Raw genomic sequence first — 26,010 nt, forward strand, 5'->3', positions numbered from 1 at the left:
ACACACACAGGCAGCCACACACACACAGGCTTGGCAGGAAGCCACACACAGGCAGGCAGGCAGCCACACACACAGGCAGGCAGCCACACACACACACACACAGGCAGGCAGCCAGCCACACACACACAGACAGCCAGCCACACACACACACAGCCAGCCACACACACACACAGCCAGCCACACACACACACACAGGCAGCCACACACACACACAGGCAGCCACACACACAGGCAGCCACACACACAGGCAGCCACACACACACAGGCAGCCACACACACACAGGCAGCCACACACACACACAGGCAGCCACACACACACAGGCAGCCACACACACACAGGCAGCCACACACACACAGGCAGCCACACACACACAGGCAGACACACACACACAGGCAGACACAGGCACACACACAGGCAAACACACACACACAGGCAGACACACACACACACAGGCACACACAGGCACACACGCACACACAGGCACACACAGGCAGGCACACACACACAGGCAGGCACACACAGGCAGGCACACACGTACACACAGGCAGGCACACACGTACACACAGGCAGGCGCACACGTACACACAGGCAGGCGCACACGTACACACAGGCAGGCGCACACACACAGGCAGGCACACACACACAGGCAGGCACACACACACAGGCAGGCACACACACACAGGCAGGCACACACACAGGCAGCCGCACACAAGCTGGGCATGCAGACACACACACACACACACACACACAGGCTGGTCAGGCAGCCACACACACACACAGGCTGGTCAGGCAGCCACACACACACACACAGGCTGGTCAGGCAGCCACACACACACACAGGCTGGTCAAGCAGCCACACACACACACAGGCTGGTCAAGCAGCCACACACACACACAGCCTGGTCAGGCAGCCACACACACACAGGCTGGTCAGGCAGCCACACACACACACAGGCTGGTCAGGCAGCCACACACACACACAGGCTGGTCAGGCAGCCACACACACACACAGGCTGGGCAGGCAGCCACACACACACACAGGCTGGGCAGGCAGCCACACACACACACAGGCTGGGCAGGCAGCCACACACACACACAGGCTGGGCAGGCAGCCACACACACACACAGGCTGGGCAGGCAGCCACACACACACACAGGCTGGGCAGGCAGCCACACACACACACACACACAGGCAGCCACACACAGGCTGGGCATGCAGCCACACACACACACACAGGCTGGTCAGGCAGTCCCACACACACACAGGCTGGTCAGGCAGCCACACACAGGCTGGACAGGCAGCCCCACACAGGCTGGTCAGGCAGCCCCACACACACACAGGCTGGTCAGGCAGCCACACACAGGCTGGTCAGGCAGCCACACACAGGCTGGTCAGGCAGCCACACACAGGCTGGTCAGGCAGCCACACACAGGCTGGTCAGGCAGCCACACACAGGCTGGGCAGGCAGCCACACACAGGCTGGGCAGGCAGCCACACACAGGCTGGGCAGGCAGCCACACACAGGCTGGGCAGGCAGCCACACACACACACACAGGCAGGCAGCCACACACACACACACAGGCAGGCAGCCACACACACACACACAGGCAGGCAGCCACACACACACACACACAGGCAGGCAGCCACACACACACACACACACACACAGGCAGGCAGCCACACACACACACACACAGGCAGCCACACACACACACAGGCAGCCACACACAGGCTGGTCAGGCAGCCACACACAGGCTGGGCATGCAGCCACACACAGGCTGGGCATGCAGCCACACACAGGCTGGGCATGCAGCCACACACACACACACAGGCTGGTCAGGCAGCCCCACACACACACAGGCTGGTCAGGCAGCCACACACAGGCTGGACAGGCAGCCCCACACAGGCTGGTCAGGCAGCCCCACACACACACAGGCTGGTCAGGCAGCCACACACACACACAGGCTGGTCAGGCAGCCACACACAGGCTGGTCAGGCAGCCACACACAGGCTGGGCAGGCAGCCACACACAGGCTGGGCAGGCAGCCACACACAGGCTGGGCAGGCAGCCACACACAGGCTGGGCAGGCAGCCACACACAGGCTGGGCAGGCAGCCACACACACACACACAGGCAGGCAGCCACACACACACACACAGGCAGGCAGCCACACACACACACACACAGGCAGGCAGCCACACACACACACACAGGCAGGCAGCCACACACAGGCTGGTCAGGCAGCCCCACACAGGCTGGTCAGGCAGCCCCACACAGGCTGGTCAGGCAGCCCCACACAGGCTGGTCAGGCAGCCCCACACAGGCTGGTCAGGCAGCCCCACACAGGCTGGTCAGGCAGCCCCACACAGGCTGGTCAGGCAGCCCCACACAGGCTGGTCAGGCAGCCCCACACAGGCTGGTCAGGCAGCCACACACAGGCTGGTCAGGCAGCCACACACAGGCTGGTCAGGCAGCCACACACAGGCTGGTCAGGCAGCCACACACAGGCTGGTCAGGCAGCCACACACAGGCTGGTCAGGCAGCCACACACAGGCTGGGCAGGCAGCCACACACACACACACAGGCAGCCACACACACACACAGGCAGCCACACACACACACACACACAGGCAGCCACACACACACACACAGGCAGTCACACACACACACACAGGCAGGCAGCCACACACACAGGCAGGCAGCCACACACACAGGCAGGCAGCCACACACACAGGCAGGCAGCCACACACACACACACAGGCAGGCAGCCACACACACACACACACAGGCAGGCAGCCACACACACACACACACAGGCAGGCAGCCACACACACACACACACAGGCAGGCAGCCACACACACACACACACACACAGGCAGGCAGCCACACACACACACACACACACAGGCAGCCACACACAGGCTGGGCATGCAGCCACACACAGGCTGGTCAGGCAGCCACACACAGGCTGGTCAGGCAGCCACACACAGGCTGGTCAGGCAGCCCCACACACACACAAGCTGGTCAGGCAGCCACACACAGGCTGGTCAGGCAGCCACACACAGGCTGGTCAGGCAGCCACACACAGGCTGGTCAGGCAGCCACACACAGGCTGGTCAGGCAGCCACACACAGGCTGGTCAGGCAGCCACACACAGGCTGGTCAGGCAGCCACACACAGGCTAGTCAGGCAGCCACACACAGGCTAGTCAGGCAGCCACACACAGGCTAGTCAGGCAGCCACACACAGGCTAGTCAGGCAGCCACACACACACACAGGCAGCCACACACACACACAGGCAGCCACACACACACACACAGGCAGGCAGCCACACACACACACAGGCAGGCAGCCACACACACACACAGGCAGGCAGCCACACACACACAGGCAGGCAGCCACACACACACAGGCAGGCAGCCACACACACACACACAGGCAGGCAGCCACACACACACACACAGGCAGGCAGCCACACACACACACACACACAGGCAGGCAGCCACACACAGGCAGGCAGGCAGCCACACACACACACAGGCAGGCAGCCACACACACACACAGGCAGGCAGGCAGCCACACACACACACACACACAGGCAGGCAGCCACACACACACACAGGCAGGCAGCCACACACACACACAGGCAGGCAGGCAGCCACACACACAGGCAGGCAGGCAGCCACACACACACACAGGCAGCCAGCCACACACACACACACAGGCAGCCAGCCACACACACACACAGGCAGCCAGCCACACACACACACAGGCAGCCAGCCACACACACACACAGGCAGCCAGCCACACACACACACAGGCAGCCAGCCACACACACACACAGGCAGGCAGCCACACACACACACAGGCAGGCAGCCACACACACACACAGGCAGGCAGCCACACACACACACACACACACACACACACACACACACACAGGCAGGCAGCCACACACACACACAGGCAGCCAGCCACACACACACACAGGCAGCCAGCCACACACACACACAGGCAGCCAGCCACACACACACACAGGCAGCCAGCCACACACACACACAGGCAGCCAGCCACACACACACACAGGCAGCCAGCCACACACACACACAGGCAGCCAGCCACACACACACACAGGCAGCCAGCCACACACACACACAGGCAGCCAGCCACACGCACACACAGGCAGCCACACACGCACACACAGGCAGCCACACACGCACACACAGGCAGCCACACACGCACACACAGGCAGCCACACACGCACACGCACGCACACACACACACAGACACACACAGGCAGCCGCACACAAGCTGGGCATGCAGACACACACACACACACACAGGCTGGTCAGGCAGCCACACACACACACAGGCTGGTCAGGCAGCCACACAAACACACAGGCTGGTCAGGCAGCCACACAAACACACAGGCTGGTCAAGCAGCCACACACACACACAGGCTGGTCAAGCAGCCACACACACAGCCTGGTCAGGCAGCCACACACACACACACAGGCTGGTCAGGCAGCCACACACACACACACAGGCTGGTCAGGCAGCCACACACACACACAGGCTGGTCAAGCAGCCACACACACAGCCTGGTCAGGCAGCCACACACACAGGCGCAGCCACACACACAGGCTGGGCAGGCAGCCACACACACACACACACACACACACACACACACACACAGGCAGCCACACACACACACACAGGCAGCCACACACACACAGGCTTGGCAGGCAGCCACACACACAGGCTGGTCAGGCAGCTCCACACACACACAGGCTGGTCAGGCAGCTCCACACACACACAGGCTGGTCAGGCAGCTCCACACACACACAGGCTGGGCTGGCAGCCACACACAGGCTGGGCAGGCAGCCACACACACACACAGGCAGCCACACACACACACAGGCAGCCACACACACACACACAGGCAGCCACACACACACACACAGGCAGCCACACACACACAGGCAGCCACACACACACACACAGGCAGGCAGCCACACACACAGGCAGGCAGCCACACACACAGGCAGGCAGCCACACACACACACACAGGCAGCCACACACACACACACAGGCAGGCAGCCACACACACACACACACACACAGGCAGGCAGCCACACACACACAGGCAGGCAGCCACACACACACACACACACACAGGCAGCCACACACAGGCTGGGCATGCAGCCACACACAGGCTGGTCAGGCAGCCACACACAGGCTGGTCAGGCCCCCCACACACACACAGGCAGCCCCACACACACACACACAGGCAGCCCCACACACACAGCCCCACACACACACACACAGCCCCCCACACACACACACACACACAGGCAGCCCCACACACACACACACAGGCAGCCCCACACACACACACACAGGCAGCCCCACACACACACACACACAGGCAGCCCCCCCCACACACAGGCAGCCCCCCCCACACACACACACACACACAGGCAGCTACACACAGGCTGGGCAGGCAGCCACACACAGGCTGGGCAGGCAGCCACACACAGGCTGGGCAGGCAGCCACACACACACACACACAGGCTGGGCAGGCAGCCACACACACACACACACAGGCTGGGCAGGCAGCCACACACACACACACACACAGGCTGGGCAGGCAGCCACACACACACACACACAGGCTGGGCAGGCAGCCACACACACACACACACAGGCAGCCACACACACACACACACACACAGGCAGCCACACACACACACACACACAGGCAGCCACACACACACAGGCAGCCACACACACACACACACACAGGCAGCCACACACACACAGGCAGCCACACACACACACACAGGCAGCCACACATACACACACACACGCAGCCACACATACACACACACACGCAGCCACACATACACACACACACGCAGCCACACACACACGCAGCCACACACACACACACACACACACACACACACATACACACAGCCACACACACACACACAGAGGCAGCCACACACACACACACACACACAGAGGCAGCCACACACACACACAGAGGCAGCCACACACACACACACAGAGGCAGCCACACACACAGAGGCAGCCACACACACACACAGAGGCAGCCACACACACACACAGAGGCAGCCACACACACACACAGGCTGGGCAGGCAGCCCCCCACACACACACACAGGCTGGGCAGGCAGCCACACACACACACACACACAGGCTGGGCAGGCAGCCACACACACACACACACACAGGCTGGGCAGGCAGCCACACACACACACACACACACAGGCTGGGCAGGCAGCCACACACACATACACAGGCTGGGCAGGCAGCCACACACACAGGCTGGGCAGGCAGCCACACACACAGGCTGGGCAGGCAGCCACACACACACACACACACACACACACACACAGGCAGCCCCACACACACACACACACACTGGCAGCCAGACACACACACACACACAGGCAGCCACACACACACACACAGGCAGCCACACACACACACAGGCAGCCACACACACACACAGGCAGCCACACACACACACAGGCAGCCACACACACACACACACACAGGCTGGGCAGGCAGCCACACACACAGGCTGGGGAGGCAGCCACACACACAGGCTGGGCAGGCAGCCACACACACACACACACACAGGCTGGGCAGGCAGCCCCAGCCACACACACACACACAGGCAGCCACACACACACACACAGGCAGCCACACACACACACACAGGCAGCCCCCCACACACACACACACAGGCAGCCCCCCCCCCCCACACACACACAGGCAGCCCCCCCCCACACACACACAGGCAGCCCCCCCCCCCCACACACACACACACACAGGCAGCCCCCCACACACACACACACACAGGCAGCCCCACACACACACACAGGCAGCCCCACACACACACACACAGGCAGCCCCACACACACACACAGGCAGCCCCACACACACACACACAGGCAGCCCCACACACACACACACAGGCAGCCCCACACACACACACACAGGCAGCCCCACACACACACACACACACAGGCAGCCCCACACACACACACACAGGCAGCCCCACACACACACACACAGGCAGCCCCACACACACACACACAGGCAGCCACACACACACACACACAGGCAGCCACACACACACACACACAGGCAGCCCCACACACACACACACAGGCAGCCCCACACACACACACACAGGCAGCCCCACACACACACACACAGGCAGCCCCACACACACACACACACAGGCAGCCCCACACACACACACACACAGGCAGCCCCACACACACACACAGGCAGCCCCACACACACACACACACAGGCAGCCCCACACACACACACACAGGCAGCCCCACACACACACACACAGGCAGCCCCACACACACACACACACAGGCAGCCCCACACACACACACACACAGGCAGCCCCACACACACACACACACAGGCAGCCCCACACACACACACACACAGGCAGCCCCACACACACACACACACAGGCAGCCCCACACACACACACACAGGCAGCCCCACACACACACACACAGGCAGCCCCACACACACACACACAGGCAGCCCCACACACACACACACAGGCAGCCCCACACACACACAGGCAGCCCCACACACACACACACAGGCAGCCCCCCCCACACACACACAGGCAGCCCCCCCCACACACACACAGGCAGCCCCCCCCACACACACACAGGCAGCCCCCCCCCCACACACACACAGGCAGCCCCCCCCACACACACACACAGGCAGCCCCCCCCACACACACACAGGCAGCCCCCCCCACACACACACAGGCAGCCCCACACACACACACACAGGCAGCCCCACACACACACACACAGGCAGCCCCACACACACACACACAGGCAGCCCCACACACACACACACACAGGCAGCCCCACACACACACACACAGGCAGCCCCACACACACACACACACACACACAGGCAGCCCCACACACACACACACACAGGCAGCCCCACACACACACACACACACACACAGGCAGCCCCACACACACACACACACAGGCAGCCCCACACACACACACACACACACAGGCAGACAGACAGACAGACACACACACACACACAGGCAGCCACACACACACACACACACACACACACAGGCTGGGCAGGCAGCCACACACACACACACACACACACAGGCTGGGCAGGCAGCCACACACACACACACACACACACAGGCTGGGCAGGCAGCCACACACACACACACACACACACACACACACACACAGGCTGGGCAGGCAGCCACACACACACACAGGCAGCCACACACACACACACACACACACACACACAGGCAGCCCCCCCCCCCACACACACAGGCAGCCCCCCCCCCACACACACAGGCAGCCCCCCCCCCCACACACACACAGGCAGCCCCCCCCCCCCCCCACACACACACAGGCAGCCCCCCCCCCCCCACACACACACACACACACAGGCAGCCCCACACACACACACACACAGGCAGCCCCCCCCACACACACACACAGGCAGCCCCCCCCACACACACACACACAGGCAGCCCCCCCACACACACACACACACAGGCTGGGCAGGCAGCCACACACACACACACACACACAGGCTGGGCAGGCAGCCACACACACACACACAGGCTGGGCAGGCAGCCACACACACACACACACACACACACAGGCTGGGCAGGCAGCCACACACACACACAGGCAGCCACACACACACACACACACACACACACAGGCAGCCCCCCCCCCCCACACACACACAGGCAGCCCCCCCCCCACACACACACAGGCAGCCCCCCCCCACACACACACAGGCAGCCCCCCCCCCACACACACACACACACACACAGGCAGCCCCACACACACACACAGGCAGCCCCCCCCACACACACACACACAGGCAGCCCCCCCCACACACACACACACGCAGCCACACACACACACACACACACACACACACACACACACACACACACACAGACACACACACACACACACAGGCAGCCACACAGGCAGCCCCCCCCCACACACACACACACAGCCAGCCCCACACACACAGGCAGCCCCACACACACACACACACACACACACACACACACACACAGCCCCACACACACACACACACACACACACACAGCCCCACACACACACACACACACACACACACACAGGCAGCCCCACACACACACACACACACAGGCAGCCCCACACACACACACAGGCAGCCCCACACACACACACAGGCAGCCCCCCCACACACACACAGGCAGCCCCCCCACACACACACAGGCAGCCCCCCCACACACACACAGGCAGCCCCCCCCCCCCCCACACACACACACAGGCAGCCCCCACACACACAGGCAGCCCCACACACACACACACAGGCAGCCCCACACACACACACACACAGGCAGCCCCACACACACACACACACAGGCAGCCCCACACACACACACACAGGCAGCCCCCCCACACACACACACAGGCAGCCCCCCCACACACACACACAGGCAGCCCCCCCACACACACACACAGGCAGCCCCCCCACACACACACACACACAGGCAGCCCCCCCACACACACACAGGCAGCCCCCCCACACACACACAGGCAGACACACACACACACACGCAGGCAGACACACACACACACACGCAGACAGACACACACACACAGGCAGACAGACACACACACACACACAGGCAGACATACACACACACAGGCAGACATACACACACACAGGCAGACATACACACACACGCAGGCAGCCATACACACACACGCAGGCAGCCACACACACACGCAGGCAGCCACACACACACGCAGGCAGCCACACACACACACACACACACACAGGCAGCCACACACACACAGGCAGCCACACACACACAGGCAGCCACACACACACACACACACACACAGGCAGCCACACACACACACACACAGGCAGCCACACACACACACACACACACACACACACAGGCAGCCACACACACACGCAGCCACACACACACACAGCCACACACACACACACAGGCAGCCACACACACACACAGGCAGCCACACACACACACACAGGCAGCCACACACACACACACAGGCAGCCACACACACACACACAGGCAGCCACACACACACACACAGGCAGCCACACACACACACAGGCAGCCACACACACACACAGGCTGGGCAGGCAGCCACACACACACACACAGGCTGGGCAGGCAGCCACACACACAGGCTGGGCAGGCAGCCACACACACACACACACACACACAGGCTGGGCAGGCAGCCACACACACACACACACACACACAGGCTGGGCAGGCAGCCACACACACACACACACAGGCTGGGCAGGCAGCCACACACACACACACACAGGCTGGGCAGGCAGCCACACACACAGGCTGGGCAGGCAGCCACACACACAGGCTGGGCAGGCAGCCACACACACAGGCTGGGCAGGCAGCCACACACACAGGCTGGGCAGGCAGCCACACAGGCAGCCACACACACAGGCAGCCACACACACAGGCTGGGCAGGCAGCCACACACACAGGCTGGGCAGGCAGCCACACACACAGGCTGGGCAGGCAGCCACACACACAGGCTGGGCAGGCAGCCACACACACAGGCTGGGCAGGCAGCCACACACACAGGCTGGGCAGGCAGCCACACACACAGGCTGGGCAGGCAGCCACACACACAGGGGATTGTCAAACAAACAGTATGGGAAGCTAGACAATGTCAGAGAGGACATGTACCAATTAAAAAAATATTTTTTTAAATACTCCTTTTCCTGGCATGCCTCCCTTGTAGGTTACATTGTTTAAATTATGGACGCATGCACGCCGACACGAACCATTGTAAGTATTACATGCAGGCGCTGTGGGGGTTCTTGGAGATTTCTTTCAACATCAAATGATCAGCAATTGGGCTAAATTTGCTGGGCCAATCAGTTCTTAACCAGATCCTTTTAAAATCCTTGCCTTACTCATAGGCTTCCCTAAACTTCTGATAGCAGAAAAGAAACGCTCCTGCGCACAAGTGGATTACCAGACAGACTATATAATGTCACAGGCCTTGCTGCCCTCAAGGATAGGGTTATCCTAACAGTCAAAGATATAAAAAGAGAAAGGGGCGCACCAGCCTTGTGCATTATCCTTTGGATATGTATTTATTAAAAGTAATAAAAAAAGAAAAAAACTACTCACAAACTGTATAATTCTTGCAATATAAATAGTTACCAAATAGCAGCAGTCAAACAATACTCTCCAAAAGGTCACAGAGGAAATCACAGGGACCACTGCTAACTGACGCGTTTCGAAGGGAAAACCACTTCTTCCTCAGAGCTCAGCAGTGTACACTCCTTCAGCAATCCCCATATATACACATATGCACCTTCTTATCAGTCAGCAAATCCAGGACTTAAGGCCCCTCCCTCTTTTCCAGTGGGCGGCCCAAGACCAGTATAGACCGCCCACTGGAGAAGCGTAACTTAACCCTTACTACATGCACAACATACAATGTGTGCAATTAGACTGATCAATTGCAACTGAACAATCGGGATCAAATAAACTAAGAGTCTCTCTCAGGCTGTAGCATCAGGACTCATGGCGCCATCATGGGTAGCCAATCTTATCGTCCGTGGAGTAGCCAGGACCGTGCTGCCATGTCCATACACTCTACCATAGTGAAAGCTGCTCCCCTAGTCTGTTTCTATGCCTGGAACGCACGCCGCCATGTTTGCGTTCCAGACTATAGAAAAGGGCGGACCTGACGTCACTTCCTGTGCTTCATCCATCGCTCATAGATGACGTGGGTGGCAACAATAGATCCCTATAAACTGTTCACTCGACAGTACCGAATTAAAAAATTACCAAGTTTTAAACAAGTATACCGGCTGCCACCAGATAATTGCATGGGGGTCGAGTATTCTTTCCCCTCGCCCTATTAGCCAAGGAATGACTGATGTACTGTTACAGGAGGTGCAAAAAAAACTGCAATATAAATTATATATATATATATATATATATATATACACATATATATACATATATATATATACATATACATATATATATATATATATATATATATACATATATACATATATATATACACACATATATATATATATATATATATATATATATATACATATACACACACATACACACACACGTGTATACATGTACCATAATTAGAGAATGTCAAAAAAAAAATTGTAAAATCGATGAACATACAGGAAGATCAATATCTAGACTTGCATAAGTACCTACAAAGACACTACAGCACCTAATTGGGGACATCCTTGAAGGAGGTAAACACGTGCTGCACCAAGCAATATAAATAAAACCAATCCCTCATGGATATAGTATGCTTAAAAATGTGTATACAATTAGTTAGTATGTGCAGCACTGTGTGCAGTCCCCAATTAGGTGCTGTAGTGTTTTTTTAGGTACTTATGCAGGTCTAGATGTTGATCTTCCTGTATGTTATTCATAGATTTACCAATTTTCTGACATTATCTAATTGTAGCACATGTATATATGTATGGTTAAAAATTCCAAATATTTAAGTTTTTTTGCACCTCCTGCAATAGTACATCAGTCATTCCTTGGCTTATGGGGGTCCAGTATTCTTTTCTCCCGCTCTATGCAATCTAGTGGAAGCCAGTATACCCATTTAATACTTGGTAATTGTTTAATTCAATATTGTCGAGCGATCAGTTTATAGGGTTACGTATTGTCTTTATTTGGCCTCTATAATACCGTCTACGCTAAAATGGCGGTGATTTATTGTTGCCGCTCACGTCATCTATGAGCAATGGATGATGCACATGAAGTGATGTCAGGCCCACCCTTTTCTATAGTCTGAAATGCAAACACGGCGGCGTGCATTCCAGGCATAGAAACAGACTAGGGGAGCAGCTTTCACTACGGGGGGGGGGGGGGTGTATGGACATGACGACACGGTCCTGGCTACTTCACGGACCCATGATGGCGCCATGAGTCCTAACGTTACGGCCTGAGAAAGACCCTTAGTTTGTTTGATCCTGATTGTTCAGTTGCAATTGATCGGTCTAATTGCACACAATGCATGTTGTGCATGTAGTAAGGGTTAAGTTACACTTCTCCAGTGGGCGGTCTACACTGGTCTTGGGCCGCCCACTGGGAAAAGGGGGAGGGGCCTTAAGTCCTGGACTGGCTGACTGATAGAAGATGCATATGTGTATATATGGGGACTGCTGAAGGAGTGCACACTGCTGAGCTCTGAGGAAACTGGCAGTGGTCCCTGTGATTTCCTCTGACCTTTGGAGAGTATTGTTTGTTTTATACTGAATGCTGCTATTTGGTGACTATCTTTATTTCAAGAATTATACAGTTGTTCGTGAGTAGTTTTCTTTTTTATTACTTTTAATAAATACATATCCAAAGGATAATGCACAAGGCTGGCGCGCCTCTTTTCTTTTTATAACTTTCCCTAAAAAAAATTTTGAGGCCTCAGATAGCTTTTTTGATCATGGTATGATGACCTCACACATGTCAAAATCAAAGAGAACACCGGATCCTAGATATCCAAGAGTTAAATAAGAGACATACTTCTTAAAGAGGGTCTAGTAACTAATAACTAATGTAATGGTGGTGAAAGTAGGGGTGTACTTATTCCATGTGATAAATCTGTATTTTCATTAAGTTTTATTATAAGAATTTATACAAGTCAGTAATTTAGCTCACTCTAAAATGCAGGTGGTTTGCCAATGTGTGGAGGCACTATTAAGAATTAGCATCACCCCCATACATCTGCTAAAGAGCAGCGCATTTCTCTTGCATGTCGGGTACAAGCATGATTATATCCAGGTTCTCAACATACAATAAAGTAAACTTAGCCTTAAAGCGAGTCTAAAATAAATTACAAAATGGCGTAATACCACTTCTTACATACAGGCCATTCCTTAGCTGCCTCCAGCAATATCGTTCCAACACCACACATTGGATCAAGGACACATGATGCCGCCTATGAGAGATTACAAAACAGTTTTACCAGTGAATTCCCCCAAAAATACTTCAATTATATAGAGACAATACCCCTTTCCATCCCAGAAATATTTACTAGCAATCTTCGCAATAATTATGTCAGAACACCTGCCCTCCCCCGAATATATATATCTCGCTATTCTTAGTGTTGCTTTTCTGAAGGGGACCCTCCATACATGTGGTGTCACTTTTCCCAGACTATTCCACCAATGTCCTCAAGCTGAGAGTGCAATACCAGTTTATCAAGCAAAAGCTGCAGGATAAGGAGGTCCAATATTCCATGCTTTTTCCAGCCCCCGTGAGTTGTGCATCAGGGCCAAACCCTCAACTTTCTTGATAACACCTCGTCCTAGTCTGAAGCTCTGCAGCAACCAGCTCGTTCTTTAGCCAGACCTTCGATTAAGTGACCCGCCAGAAGTCTTACACATCGTGGTTGATTCCTTATTTCGATTTTTTACCCCAGTTTTATGGGTGATCAATGTCTTAACTGTCCAAAGAGTTTAGCCCCCGTGTTTTGAGGTGCAACAGGGCTATACAGTGTTATTACTTCTACAGTGTCTAACAGTTTAGTTTTTTCCTCTGGTCATGTTCCCCATCCTTTGCCTATGTTCAAGGTTTAAGCTCGCTCAGTTGAGGAGGAGTTGGGCAGGTTTTTTTTTTTTTTTTTTTTATTGCGTCATTTTTTGGATAACTGTATATAGTTCAATTTTTGGGCATGTGCTTGGTGTGTGTATGCACTGCCCCCTCTCCCCATTTTGCTTTGCAGTCGTTACTGCGGTCTTGGATTGGACCCCTCTGGCTCCTGGGGACTTTCATTCCTAAGTCAGGTTACATGTCCACCAACTTGTCATGGAATATGAGAGGCCTTAACTTAAAATTTTTACCGGCTAGCAGATTTGAATTTCTTAAAGGCGATGTCTTGTTTACAGGAAACCCACTTTGTGGGCTTCAAAGTTTTAGCCCTTAAATACTGGGTGAGGCAGAGTTTCTACTCTACATATTCTAATTATGCCTGTAGTGTCTCTGTATTAATATGTAGAAAAGGCGTGACCAAGTAATTTATGATCCATTGGGTCGGTATGTTATTCTTTATGTCGCCATATATGACGTTCATGTCCTACTGGTTGTTTATGTTCCTTCAGTGGTCATAGCTGCAATCTTTACTGACCCTAGTGTAAATCTGTCGATCCTGCCTTCTGATCCTACTCTTTTTTTGCAGTGACCTGCTACCCTGGGTTTAAGCCGTCTCCTATCCACCTCAAACTTTATCTCACCCCTTAATACTACAGGTTGATTTCATGTTAGGCCATTCTTTCTGATCTGAGGATGTAACCTCCTTTGGATCTCATCTGAATTTCAGGAGCCCATCTTGCAAGATATGACCCATTACTGGGATACTAATAAACAATCTGATGTGGGCTCTTTCTAGGATGCCTTTAAGGCTATAGTGCAGGGCTCCAATATTTCCAACACTATCCAGAACCGGGCCTCCTGTTATGCACTCGGCGGACTCTGTATTACCCTTGACATGACTTGCAGTCAATATATTACAAACCCTTCTCCCGACCCGCACGATGCTTTGGTAGTAACCCATAGAGCTTTACAACTACATTTGGTGGCTTTGACTCAAACAGTTGCATCTGTCAGCCAAACTGCATGAAGAGAGTGGTAAGAATGGTAAATTGTTGGCTTTTATTTCTTGTATGGAATTTACGGATAGCTCTATCCCTAGTATACATCTGCCTGAAGGGTCAATAACTACTGATCCTATGGCTATCAGACCCTTGCTTCCTTTTATGAAAAGCTTTGTATTCTGGCTCGGTAGCCCCTGCTGAAACGGCATTTTCTGTGTTCTTTGCTTCTATACCATTTCCAAAGCTCACCGACTCACAATGGCTCTTTTTAGATAGGTCCCCGCTGGTGGAAATGGTTACTGCAGCCATAAATTCTCCATCCTCTAATAAAATCGCAGGCCTGGACAGCCTGCCAGCTGAGTGGTACCAGACCTGTTCTGATTAGTTAGCATTGTGACTGCATGACTTATTTGGTGGAGCTTTTAAGGTGGGTACGCTTCCAGACTGACTAAATCGCTTATTGCAGTATTGCCCAAACAGTTAAACTGTGGCGTGGGTCTTATCGTCCCATTATATTACTCAATAGTTATATCAAAATGCTGACCAAAATATTGTCCTACTGGTTATGTAAGGTAATTTTGTCTCTTATCCATCCAGGTAAAACTGGATTTATGCCTGGAAAACACTTAACAATATTCGTTGGTTGTATCTACATATCTATGGGGCTGCTACTTCTCAACATAGTGGGTTGGTGCCATCATTAGATATACAAAAGGCTTTTGATATTGTGTGTTGGCCATTCCTGTGGTCCTCAGTTTATCCAATGTGGGTGCATACTAATAAAGACCCATCCCCAGCCGTTTCCCTCCGGAGAGGCACACCACAAAGCTGGCCCCTATTGCCACTTCTATTGGCACAGGCCATTGAGCCTCTTGCACTGGCGATTCAACACCATCCATGGGAGGTATCTGCTATGGCTCTCTGGAGGAGAAAGTCTCCTTATAAGCAGACTGAGTCTTGTATCCCAATGGTTCTGAAACCTTGTTTTTTATTATTATGTGGGTGATGGGAGAATTTGGGGATGTTTCTGGCCTACGGGTAGGATTGGACAAGTCTGGCTTTCCCTATTGGTTCCAAGTTGCCCTATGATACAGACCCAATCTATAGGTTTCCACTACTTTCTGATATTTAGGTGCACACATTTATTCTCATCTTACCAGGTTTGAAACTTTAACAGTGGCCCCATAGTCCACTAAACGGAGACCAGGCTCCATAAGTGGTCCTCCCTTCCTCTCAATTTAATTGGTCGATTTAATATATTTAAAACATTTTTTTTTTTACCTAAAATGTTGTATGTTTCGGGCCTCTCCAGTCTTTTTAACCAAGGTTTTTCACAGTATTGAGTAAGCCTTGTCATCTTTTATTTGAAACAGGAGTCAGCCTCATATAGCCAAGTCCTCCCTACCAGCTAAGTCGGAAGGAGGCTTTGCCTGTCCTAATCTTCTTAAATACTTTGTAGCATCACAGCTTACTTTTGCTTTACTCGACCTTCCCCAATCCTTCCACCACCTTGTTGTCTGTCTGTAATGGTTCTAGTCACTTGCTACAGGATGAGATAAGTCCACTGCTTCTCACTGTTAGATACCCAGCGGTGGATGCGTGTTCTTGTTTGGCATGAGGGCAGGAAAATGCAATCCTCTGGGGTGTTGCCCAAGCCTCCATTGTGGCAAAACCAATATTTTCTTGAGCTCTGGGACCACACTAGCTCCTCCTGGTGGGGTTGTTTAGTGGTTACCCATTTATTACGCGTTTCAGAAAAATATTTTTGCCTCTATTGAGGAGTTGAAGGGTCGCCACGGCATAGCCAATACATTTTTATTTACATTTCTGTTACTTTGCCATGCTGTCAGGACATAGATTGGGGCTTTGACCCTGGAGCTCTAGAAATCTCCCCTTGAGGTTTACAATTGCCTTCAAGCAGCCGGGTCCAACTCATTTCTGATTTCTCATCGTAAACTACTTGCAATGGTTCCCAGGCTTATGGAAGAGGGTTGGGATGAAGCTACTGAAGTTTGTTTTCAAGATATTAGTACTGCAGATTAACTCCTAAAATATAAAAGTGTATCCATGGTCTTCATTATGCCCCAGCTAGGTCAGCCCATATGGGGTATGGGTCTGCTGCTTCCTGCCCCTGTTGTGGACTTGGGGATGTGGACCTCCTCCATATGTTTTGGGGATTTGCCCACGCTTTGTCTGCCATATTTTCCTTACTTGAGCTCTGCATAGCCCTTGTATACATACACTTTGGTTATTATTGTTGGCCATGTACTCTTGTATCTCCGATATTAAATTTTGCTTATGTTTGTCCTTACTTAAGATAAGATTCAGGACACTTCTGGGCCTGAAGAGTGAAGTAAAATCTCCCCAACAAGGTCAATGACAGCAATAAAGAGCTCATAGAAGTTTTATCTTTCTTAACTCTATCCAAGACAACCATACAATAAAAAAAGAAAAAAATCTTTAGGTTGGCATTTTAAACTTTAAAGCAAAATTATTTTACTTACACCAATTTCAGCAAGTGTCACCATTGCCCAAGCAGTAGTAGATCGAAGCCCTGTATTCTGAATATAACTCCTATATGCCAAAGGCTGTCTGTAAGACAATGTTAAATATCAGAAATAGAAGGCATACACGTTGCAAAATATTTAAGGTTAAACATGATCTACTGGATATATAAATGTGCATTGCAAGGTTATCCCATTAATTTCACGTTTTACTATCAAGCACACTGCTAAGTATAGTTTGCATATTACCAAGTATACAAGTTTTATTTGAATGTCTTTATAGCCAAGGGTAATGCCCATTCCAAAGTACTGTATTGGTAACGGTTTTGTGTGTAGACTGGTGGACAATTTCTGAACCCAAGTTAGGAACTCTGCCTTGGAGTATAAGATGATGAAGTCTCTCTCACTGATGGATTCTCCATTTAATAATTTAAAACTATAGTTTTGGCTCTTCTCAACCTTTAACTCTCTGCTTTGTCCCCCACCCCCTCTACCCACTAACTCACACATTAAATAACTCACTCACTGCCCAAGAGGTTGCCAATCACTTCAAAGACAAGATTGATGCAATTCGTGAGGACCTCTCCACTGTGCGTGCATCTTCCCCACCAGGGGCAGACTGACAACTCATGGGGTCCCCGGACAATAGAAAATTATGGGGGACCCATGCTTACAGGTGGCCGCCATTCCAGGAGTAAGTAACAAAACAGTGTAAAGCAGTCAGGATGAGCGCCACGCTCACATCAGAGTCCTCCCTTACATCAAAGTCCCAACATTCTCCTTATACATCACAGTCCACAGAGTCTCACCCTACGGCAGAGCCCCCCCTAGTATGCCACCCTATGGTAGAGCCCCTCCCCCAGTGTGTCACCTTCTATCAGTGTCCCTTACACACACCTTTGCACTTTAGTGCTTGGTTTGGCAGGCAGCTAGCAGGAAAAGGACTTTAAATTAGAAAAAAAAAAAATCCACTTGTTGCAGGCTCTGAACTGCGCAAGTGAGTCGTAGAGCCAGTGGAATAGTGAACTGTTGTGGTTGGCCTCAGATCTGGCAGTGGAGCATGTGAATAAAAGCCATGCTTGGTGCGTGCCATGACATCACTGCACAGGTGCGTGCCCAACTGCTCTGCTGCCTGATCTGAGGCCGAGCTCAGCAGTACACCATTCAGCTGCCTCTGAATGGCAACAAGTGGATTTTTCACAGACATGGACCATTCAGCTGCCTACATATATACACATACACAGACACGCAGTATACATATATACACAGACAGAAACACGCAGTATATACATAGACAGACACACCGTATTTAGGTGCAAACCAACAATCACTGTATGTTGAGTGTGATTCTTGAACCCTTAGCGCTGAGGTGGGAGAAATAGAGTAGCGCATTTTTTCGTTTCCCCCCTCGTTGTCGGTTTAGACACACAGTATAATATTATATATAAACACACATTATAGTTTATATACGTATATATATATATACCTATATATATATATATATATATATATATATATATATATATATATATATATATAGTTTCATAGTTAGTAAGGTTGAATAAAGACACCAGTCCATCCAGTTCAACCTGAGTGAGTGTCTACAATCACCCCTGTACATTGCACACTCACATCGGTCCCTACCCTCAAAGAGCCTACAATCCAAGGTCCCCATTCATATACTAGGGCCAATTTTAGACAGAAGCCAATTAACCTACCTGCACGTCTTTGGATTGTGGGAGGAAACCGGAGTACCCGGAGGAAACCCACGCAGGCACAGGGAGAACATGCAAACTCCAGGCAGGTAGTGTCGTGGTTGGGATTTGAACCAGCGACCCTCCTTACTGCTAGGTGAGAGTGCTAACCACTACACCACTGTGCCGCCCATACACATACATACACATACACATACATACACATACACACACACACCAGCAATTTTCACCCAAAAATCAGCCTGATTGAACACACGGTTGCCCCCATCTACTGACATGCTGGGACTTGTAGTGCCCCAGCAGCTCACAGACACATTAGGTGGTAATGCGGGAGAGGAGGAGACTGTGTACTGGTGGGCAGGTAACGAGTAGGGAGGTTAGTAGAGATTGGGGGACAAGTTCAGAACATCCTTCCTCCAGAAGCAGAGTATTTCTCACACAGAAAATCAATCTAACAGCTTCAGAGATAGGAAGAGCCCTGCTAGAGCAAAATCAAATCCTCCCCTCCCTCCTGCTCACCAGGGTAAGCCACTGACAAAAATACACTCAGTTCAGCTCAGCAAACTTACCTTCCAGCAGGTTGCAGCCCCTCCCACACTGCAGGCTGTCCCCTCCTCCAGCAGACCACATTTCCTGCTCGGAAACCAAATGAGCTGTGGTGTGGAAGGGGGCATGCACACTGTGTTCCTATTGGCTGAGGAGGCAGTGCAGAGGCGGGGCAGCTACAGCCTCTGTATTTTCACAGCAAAATTATGTCGGCAAGGGATATTTCAGGGACAGATAAAAAAAAAAATTATTTTTACATACTGTCTCTGGTTTTACTGAGGCTGGCCACTGTGATGGGGCCCCCTAGTGGCATTGGGGCCCTCAGGCACTGTCCGAAAGTCCAATTGGTCAGTCTGCCCCTGTACCTTGCCTAATAGCACATTGAACACTCTCCTCTTTTGAACTGGCTACTACTGAAGAGGTTACAAAACTTCTCAGATGCCCACCTAACCAATTGTCCTTTGGATCCTGTTCCCTCACAACTACTATGGTCCCCCTCTTCCTCTATCCTATGCTCCCTCACATCTTCAATCTCTCCCTCTCTAGTGGCACCTTCCCCTCCCCTCTAAAACATGCCAGATCACTCCCATACTTAAGCCCTCACTGAACTCCACCAACCTCAACAACTTAAGACCCATCTCATTGCTCCCATTCACCTCTAAATGTCTAGAACGCTTAAGCCCCACACACACCAGATTTTCTGCTGATTTTTGTCTTCAGTTTTACCAAAACCATGTAGTGCAAGGGCCTGCCTGATTGCATACAAATTTAAACTCCTAAGGTTTGACCTCATATTATATGGTTTTGGTAAATCTGAAAGGAAAAAAAAAAAAATCAACAGAAAATCTGCTTTAGTCTATAACCGTCTTAGCAGAGCTCAGTGAGAGCTGACTAGAGGAAAGATACCCCCCCCCCCCCCCCCCCTTTCACACAGCCCACAGAAACAGATGAGGCTGTCACTCTACTGGAGGTTTCTCTGTTGTCGCCATTCTTCTCAGTCTCAATCTTCTCAGAAGTGACTCATGCCAATAGAGGAACAAAGCAGCCAAAATAAATTACATTTATTGCCCCTAATTGAGACATATACATAAATACTATAGAGAGATATGCTTTGCTCATAGTTCATCCCTGAGGTTTACAACCACATTAATCTCTGGTAAACTTTTTTGCATTACTATTGTGGATGGGACATGCTTTGTAGCTGTTACATTTATGTCCAATAATAATATCTGTAATCTATAAGCTTTGTATTCATTACAAACTTCTTTTGCATGTTATTTGCTGTGGGTGTGTTGACTTCATTCATTCTTGTCAGAACCTTTGAAGAAACAGATACATTTTCATCATATCAATTTTGGAAACATGAATGTTTAAAACTAAATGAGCCCCAGAGATAGAAAGTTCAATTTAGGTTACAATAAACTCTTAGGCATATTGTGTTCCTTACTGGAATTGCAAACAAAGTATTTGCAGAACTAGATAAAATAACAATGAGTCATATTTGTAGACTTGTAAGCCTTGAAGCCAGTGTAGCACTAACCCCCGAAGGAGTTGCTAGTTTGATTGGGCTTACCGTTACCTTTTCCTCGATTTGTGTCTAGGGTTTTCCCGTGGTAGATGGCCCAGTAACTTTAGAGACTGACGACATATCCGCATAAAAGGGATTTTTATTTGCAAAATCGTAATCAACAAATAGTCTCATAAAATAGGATCAGAGGGTTAGGAAGAAAGTTCAGGTACTCTTAATGTTAAAGTCAATAATGAAGTACTTGCTTACTCTGACTAAATCCAGAGAATAGCCAGTCACAACTGGATGTTCACTCAAGTTGGATAGTCCCTCTCTCACAAGGCCTAGCAGCCAACAAGGTGCTTAACTCAGGAACACGTCTCTGCCACAGATGTTGTAGATCATTCAGGAAACTAAAACTTGTAGAACACTTGTGTGATACCTGGATCCTTCAGCCAGCTTGGCGATACCCATGAGACTGGATTCACTAAGGTACTTCAGCCCCACCAGGCTCTTGCCAAGAAGCCAACCCGTACGTGGCCTTCTTCTGAAGAGTCCTCCCCTGGATAGCTATGAAGTTACTGGGCCTCTCCAACTACCGGAGACGGCACCGGACCACCTCAGAATCCTTTAGTTTCCCTGCCTCGGGCTAGCCAGCCCCGAGACAATAATTTGGGTGGATCCACACCCCAGGTCATAGCCTTCCTGGGGACTGGTCAGGAGGACCAGGACCATGGAGTTAGAACATACTTTTGGACCGGAACCCCGAACCACGTGACATCCGCATCTTAAGTACCCTTTCCCAGGAAACACAGCAAGAGTGACACTCCCCCTGGGCAGGCCCCAAGAGAAAGTAACCTTAAAGCACCCAACCAGACAGCAGGTTCCATGCCTGCCAGAAAAGACAGTGCCCCCTATGGCCAGCCTGAACATCCTATAGTCCAGTCAGACTGATGCTGAGGTCCAAATTTGGAACAATTGTACCCAAACCAAACTGCAGTTTAGGAGTAACATTAACTTTTAAAACATAGCGCATGCACTTCAGGAGCCGGCGCTACACCAGTAAACATTAACTACCCTTCCAAGGCAAAATACGCAATGTCCAAACAGAATGTAAAAATAACCCTTGGTTAGGTTTACAAAACTGAAGAACCTCTAACATGCATCTGTACACAGGAAGAGAAGAGTCAACCTACTCTGGCCAGTTTAAAACCTGAAAATCTATCTAGAAAATCTCACCAGCTGAAAGACAGCAGGAGAAAGTTGTATTTGAAAGACATATAAATCAAGACATCAATGAAAATATGTGGGCACTTTAAAACATATATCCAACTAGGAATGTTAGCATGTTTATTGGTGTACAACCTCTATAGTACATAATATGCCAAGATGAAACTATGGAGGTTATTCAAGTAGTGATGAGAATATTCTAATAGGAACCACAACTTTTCCACATACAGAAGAGCATATGATGCGACTATGACCTCAATTATCACATCCCCTAAAATGGAGTCAGTCAAAATCTTACAGTCTGCTGGTGCAGTAATAAACTTATTATGCATTAACCTGATTGGAACCATCATATGTATAAGTTGTTTAAAGCAGTGTTCCACCCAATAATGGAACTTCCGCTGTCCGGATTCCTCCCCCCCCCCCGCTTCACATTTTGCACCTTTCAGGGGGTGTGGGGGGGGGAGCAGAAACCTGTTTTAATACAGGTATTTGCTCCCACTTTTTGGGAAAGATCGCCACAGTATCCACATGAATCTATGCTATATCTGGCCCTCCTCCGTTCCCCCCAACCCCTTTGTCTTCTGGGAAACGAACACGTCCCAGAAGACACCAGTGACCACTCAGAACACGCAGCGCGACTCACGCATGCGCAGTAGGGAACCAGGCTGTGAAACCACAATGCTTCACTTCCCGATTCACTTAGTAGCAATGCAGGTACCTCCACCCGGAGCTGAGGGACGGGTCACCTTCAGGTGTGAGGAAACCGTGGGGCCCTGGACAGGTAGCTGTCCTTTATTTTAAAAGTCAGCAGCTGCAGTATTTGTAGCTGCTTACATTTTTATTTATTTTATTTTTATTTATTTTTTTTTTAGGTGGAACGCCGCTTATACACACACACAGTGCCTTGAAAAAGTATTCATACCCCTTGAAATTTCCCACATTTTGACATGTTACAACCAATAATGTAAATGTATTTTCTTGGGATTTTATGTGATACTGTAGATCAACACAAAGTGGCACATAATTGTGAAGTGGAAGGAAAATGATAAATGTTTTCAACATTTTTTACAAATAAATATCTGAAAAGCGTGGCATGCATTTGTATTCAGCCCGCCTGAGTCAATATTTTGTATAACCACCTTTTGCTGCAATTACAGCTGCAAGTCTTTTTGGGTATGTCTCTACCAGCTTTGCACATCTAGCGTGAAATTTTTCACCCATTCATCTTTGTAAAATAGCTCAAGCTGTCAGATTGGATGGAGAGCATCGATGAACAGCAATTTAAGTCTTGCCACAGATTCTCAATTGGATTTAGTTCTGATCTTTAACTGGGCCATTCTAACACATGAATAGGCTTTGACCTAAACCATTCCATTGTAGCTCTGGCTGTATGTTTAGGGTCAATGTCCTGCTGGAAGGTGAACCTCTGCCCCAGTCTCAAGTCTTTTGCACACTCCAAAATACTTTCTACTAAGATTGCCCTGCAAACGTGGAAAAGGGTGCTCTTGTCAGATGAGACCAAAATTGAACTTTTTGGCCTAGAAGCAAAACTCTGTGTGGCGGAAAACTAACACTGCACATCACCCTTAACACTCCATCCCACCGTGAAACATGGTGGTGGCAGCATCATGCAGTGGGGATGACACCGGGGAGGGAAAATGGCTAATTGGGCACAATTTGGATATTTTCCCTTAAGGGTGTACTCACTCCCCCCCCCCCCCCAACGGTTTAGACATTAATGGCTGTGTGTCAAGTTATTTTGAGGGGACAGAAAATGTAGACCATTATACAAGCTGTACACTCATTACTTTACATTGTAGGAAAGTTTCATTTCTTCAGTGTTGTCACATGAAAAGATAACAAAATATTTACAAAAATGTGAGGGGTGTACTCACTTTTGTGAGATACTGTATATCTGATTTCAAGTATATACCATTTTTTGGCACACATTTTTTTCATATGAATTGTTTTTGAAGTTTATGAATTGTATCACATATGAACTGTTCAATTTATGGTTTAAAGCACTTGAAAAAGCACCTGTCACTTTTAAAGATTTTTTTTCCCTGATGTTATCCTGGATATCAATTTGCACAGTCATCAATTTATTTTACATATGTATATATGATTACACATACTTAACTATTTGTAACACTGATAATCTAGGAACTCACTAAACTATATATTTACACACATTCCCATATACATTTTATTTGTTTTCATACTATTGGTAAACATTATCCCAACAAGTAGCTCCATACCCACTACACATTCCTTTTCTACCAAACATCCCTTTGGAGGTTGTTTTCAGTGGAGGCAGTAGCTTTTTCACATTTAGGTACTACACAAGCATTGCCCGGAACCAGCGTCAGCATATTGGAACAGGTGCATTAAATGGGCTGAGCTAAGGTGTGAAGGTGCAGGAATAGGGATGACCTGAGGTGTGAAGGTACAGAACTGGGGTTATTTGAGGTATGAAGGGGCAAAAATTGGGTAAGATCTGAGGTGTGAAGGGGCAGGAATTGGCTGATCTGAGGTGTAAAAGCACAGGAATAGGGTTGATTTGAGGTCTGAAGGTGCACTAATTGGGCTGAGATAAGAAAGGAAGGTGCAGGAATTGGGGTGATCTGAGGTCTGGAGGTGCAGGAATCGGGGTGATCTGAGGTGTGAATGTTGAGTTGATTTGATGTGTGTAGGTGCAAGAATTGGGCTGATCTGAAGTCTAAATAAACATGTTTTGTGTGCACCAACTATTAACCGT

At 50.7% G+C, this 26,010-nt stretch overlaps 1 protein-coding gene across 4 annotated transcripts in view; it reads right to left on the minus strand.

Moving 5' to 3' along the window:
• THUMPD2 (THUMP domain 2 tRNA and snRNA guanosine methyltransferase) overlaps positions 1 to 26,010 on the minus strand; it is a 327,697-nt gene that overhangs the window by 124,528 nt on the left and 177,159 nt on the right. For all 4 annotated transcript variants that reach the window (XM_077486497.1, XM_077486496.1, XM_077486498.1 and 1 more), the window contains 2 exons: positions 18,252 to 18,339; positions 14,022 to 14,093 (listed from right to left, as the gene is read on the minus strand). In XM_077486497.1, the coding sequence (XP_077342623.1) occupies positions 14,022 to 14,093; positions 18,252 to 18,339 (160 nt within the window). The remainder of the gene's footprint in view (positions 1 to 14,021; positions 14,094 to 18,251; positions 18,340 to 26,010) is intronic.

This window comes from Lithobates pipiens, unplaced genomic scaffold (assembly GCF_037356315.1).
Source record: "Lithobates pipiens isolate NorthernLeopardFrog02 unplaced genomic scaffold, aLitPip1_a1.2 Scaffold_18, whole genome shotgun sequence".
Taxonomy (NCBI): domain Eukaryota; kingdom Metazoa; phylum Chordata; class Amphibia; order Anura; family Ranidae; genus Lithobates; species Lithobates pipiens.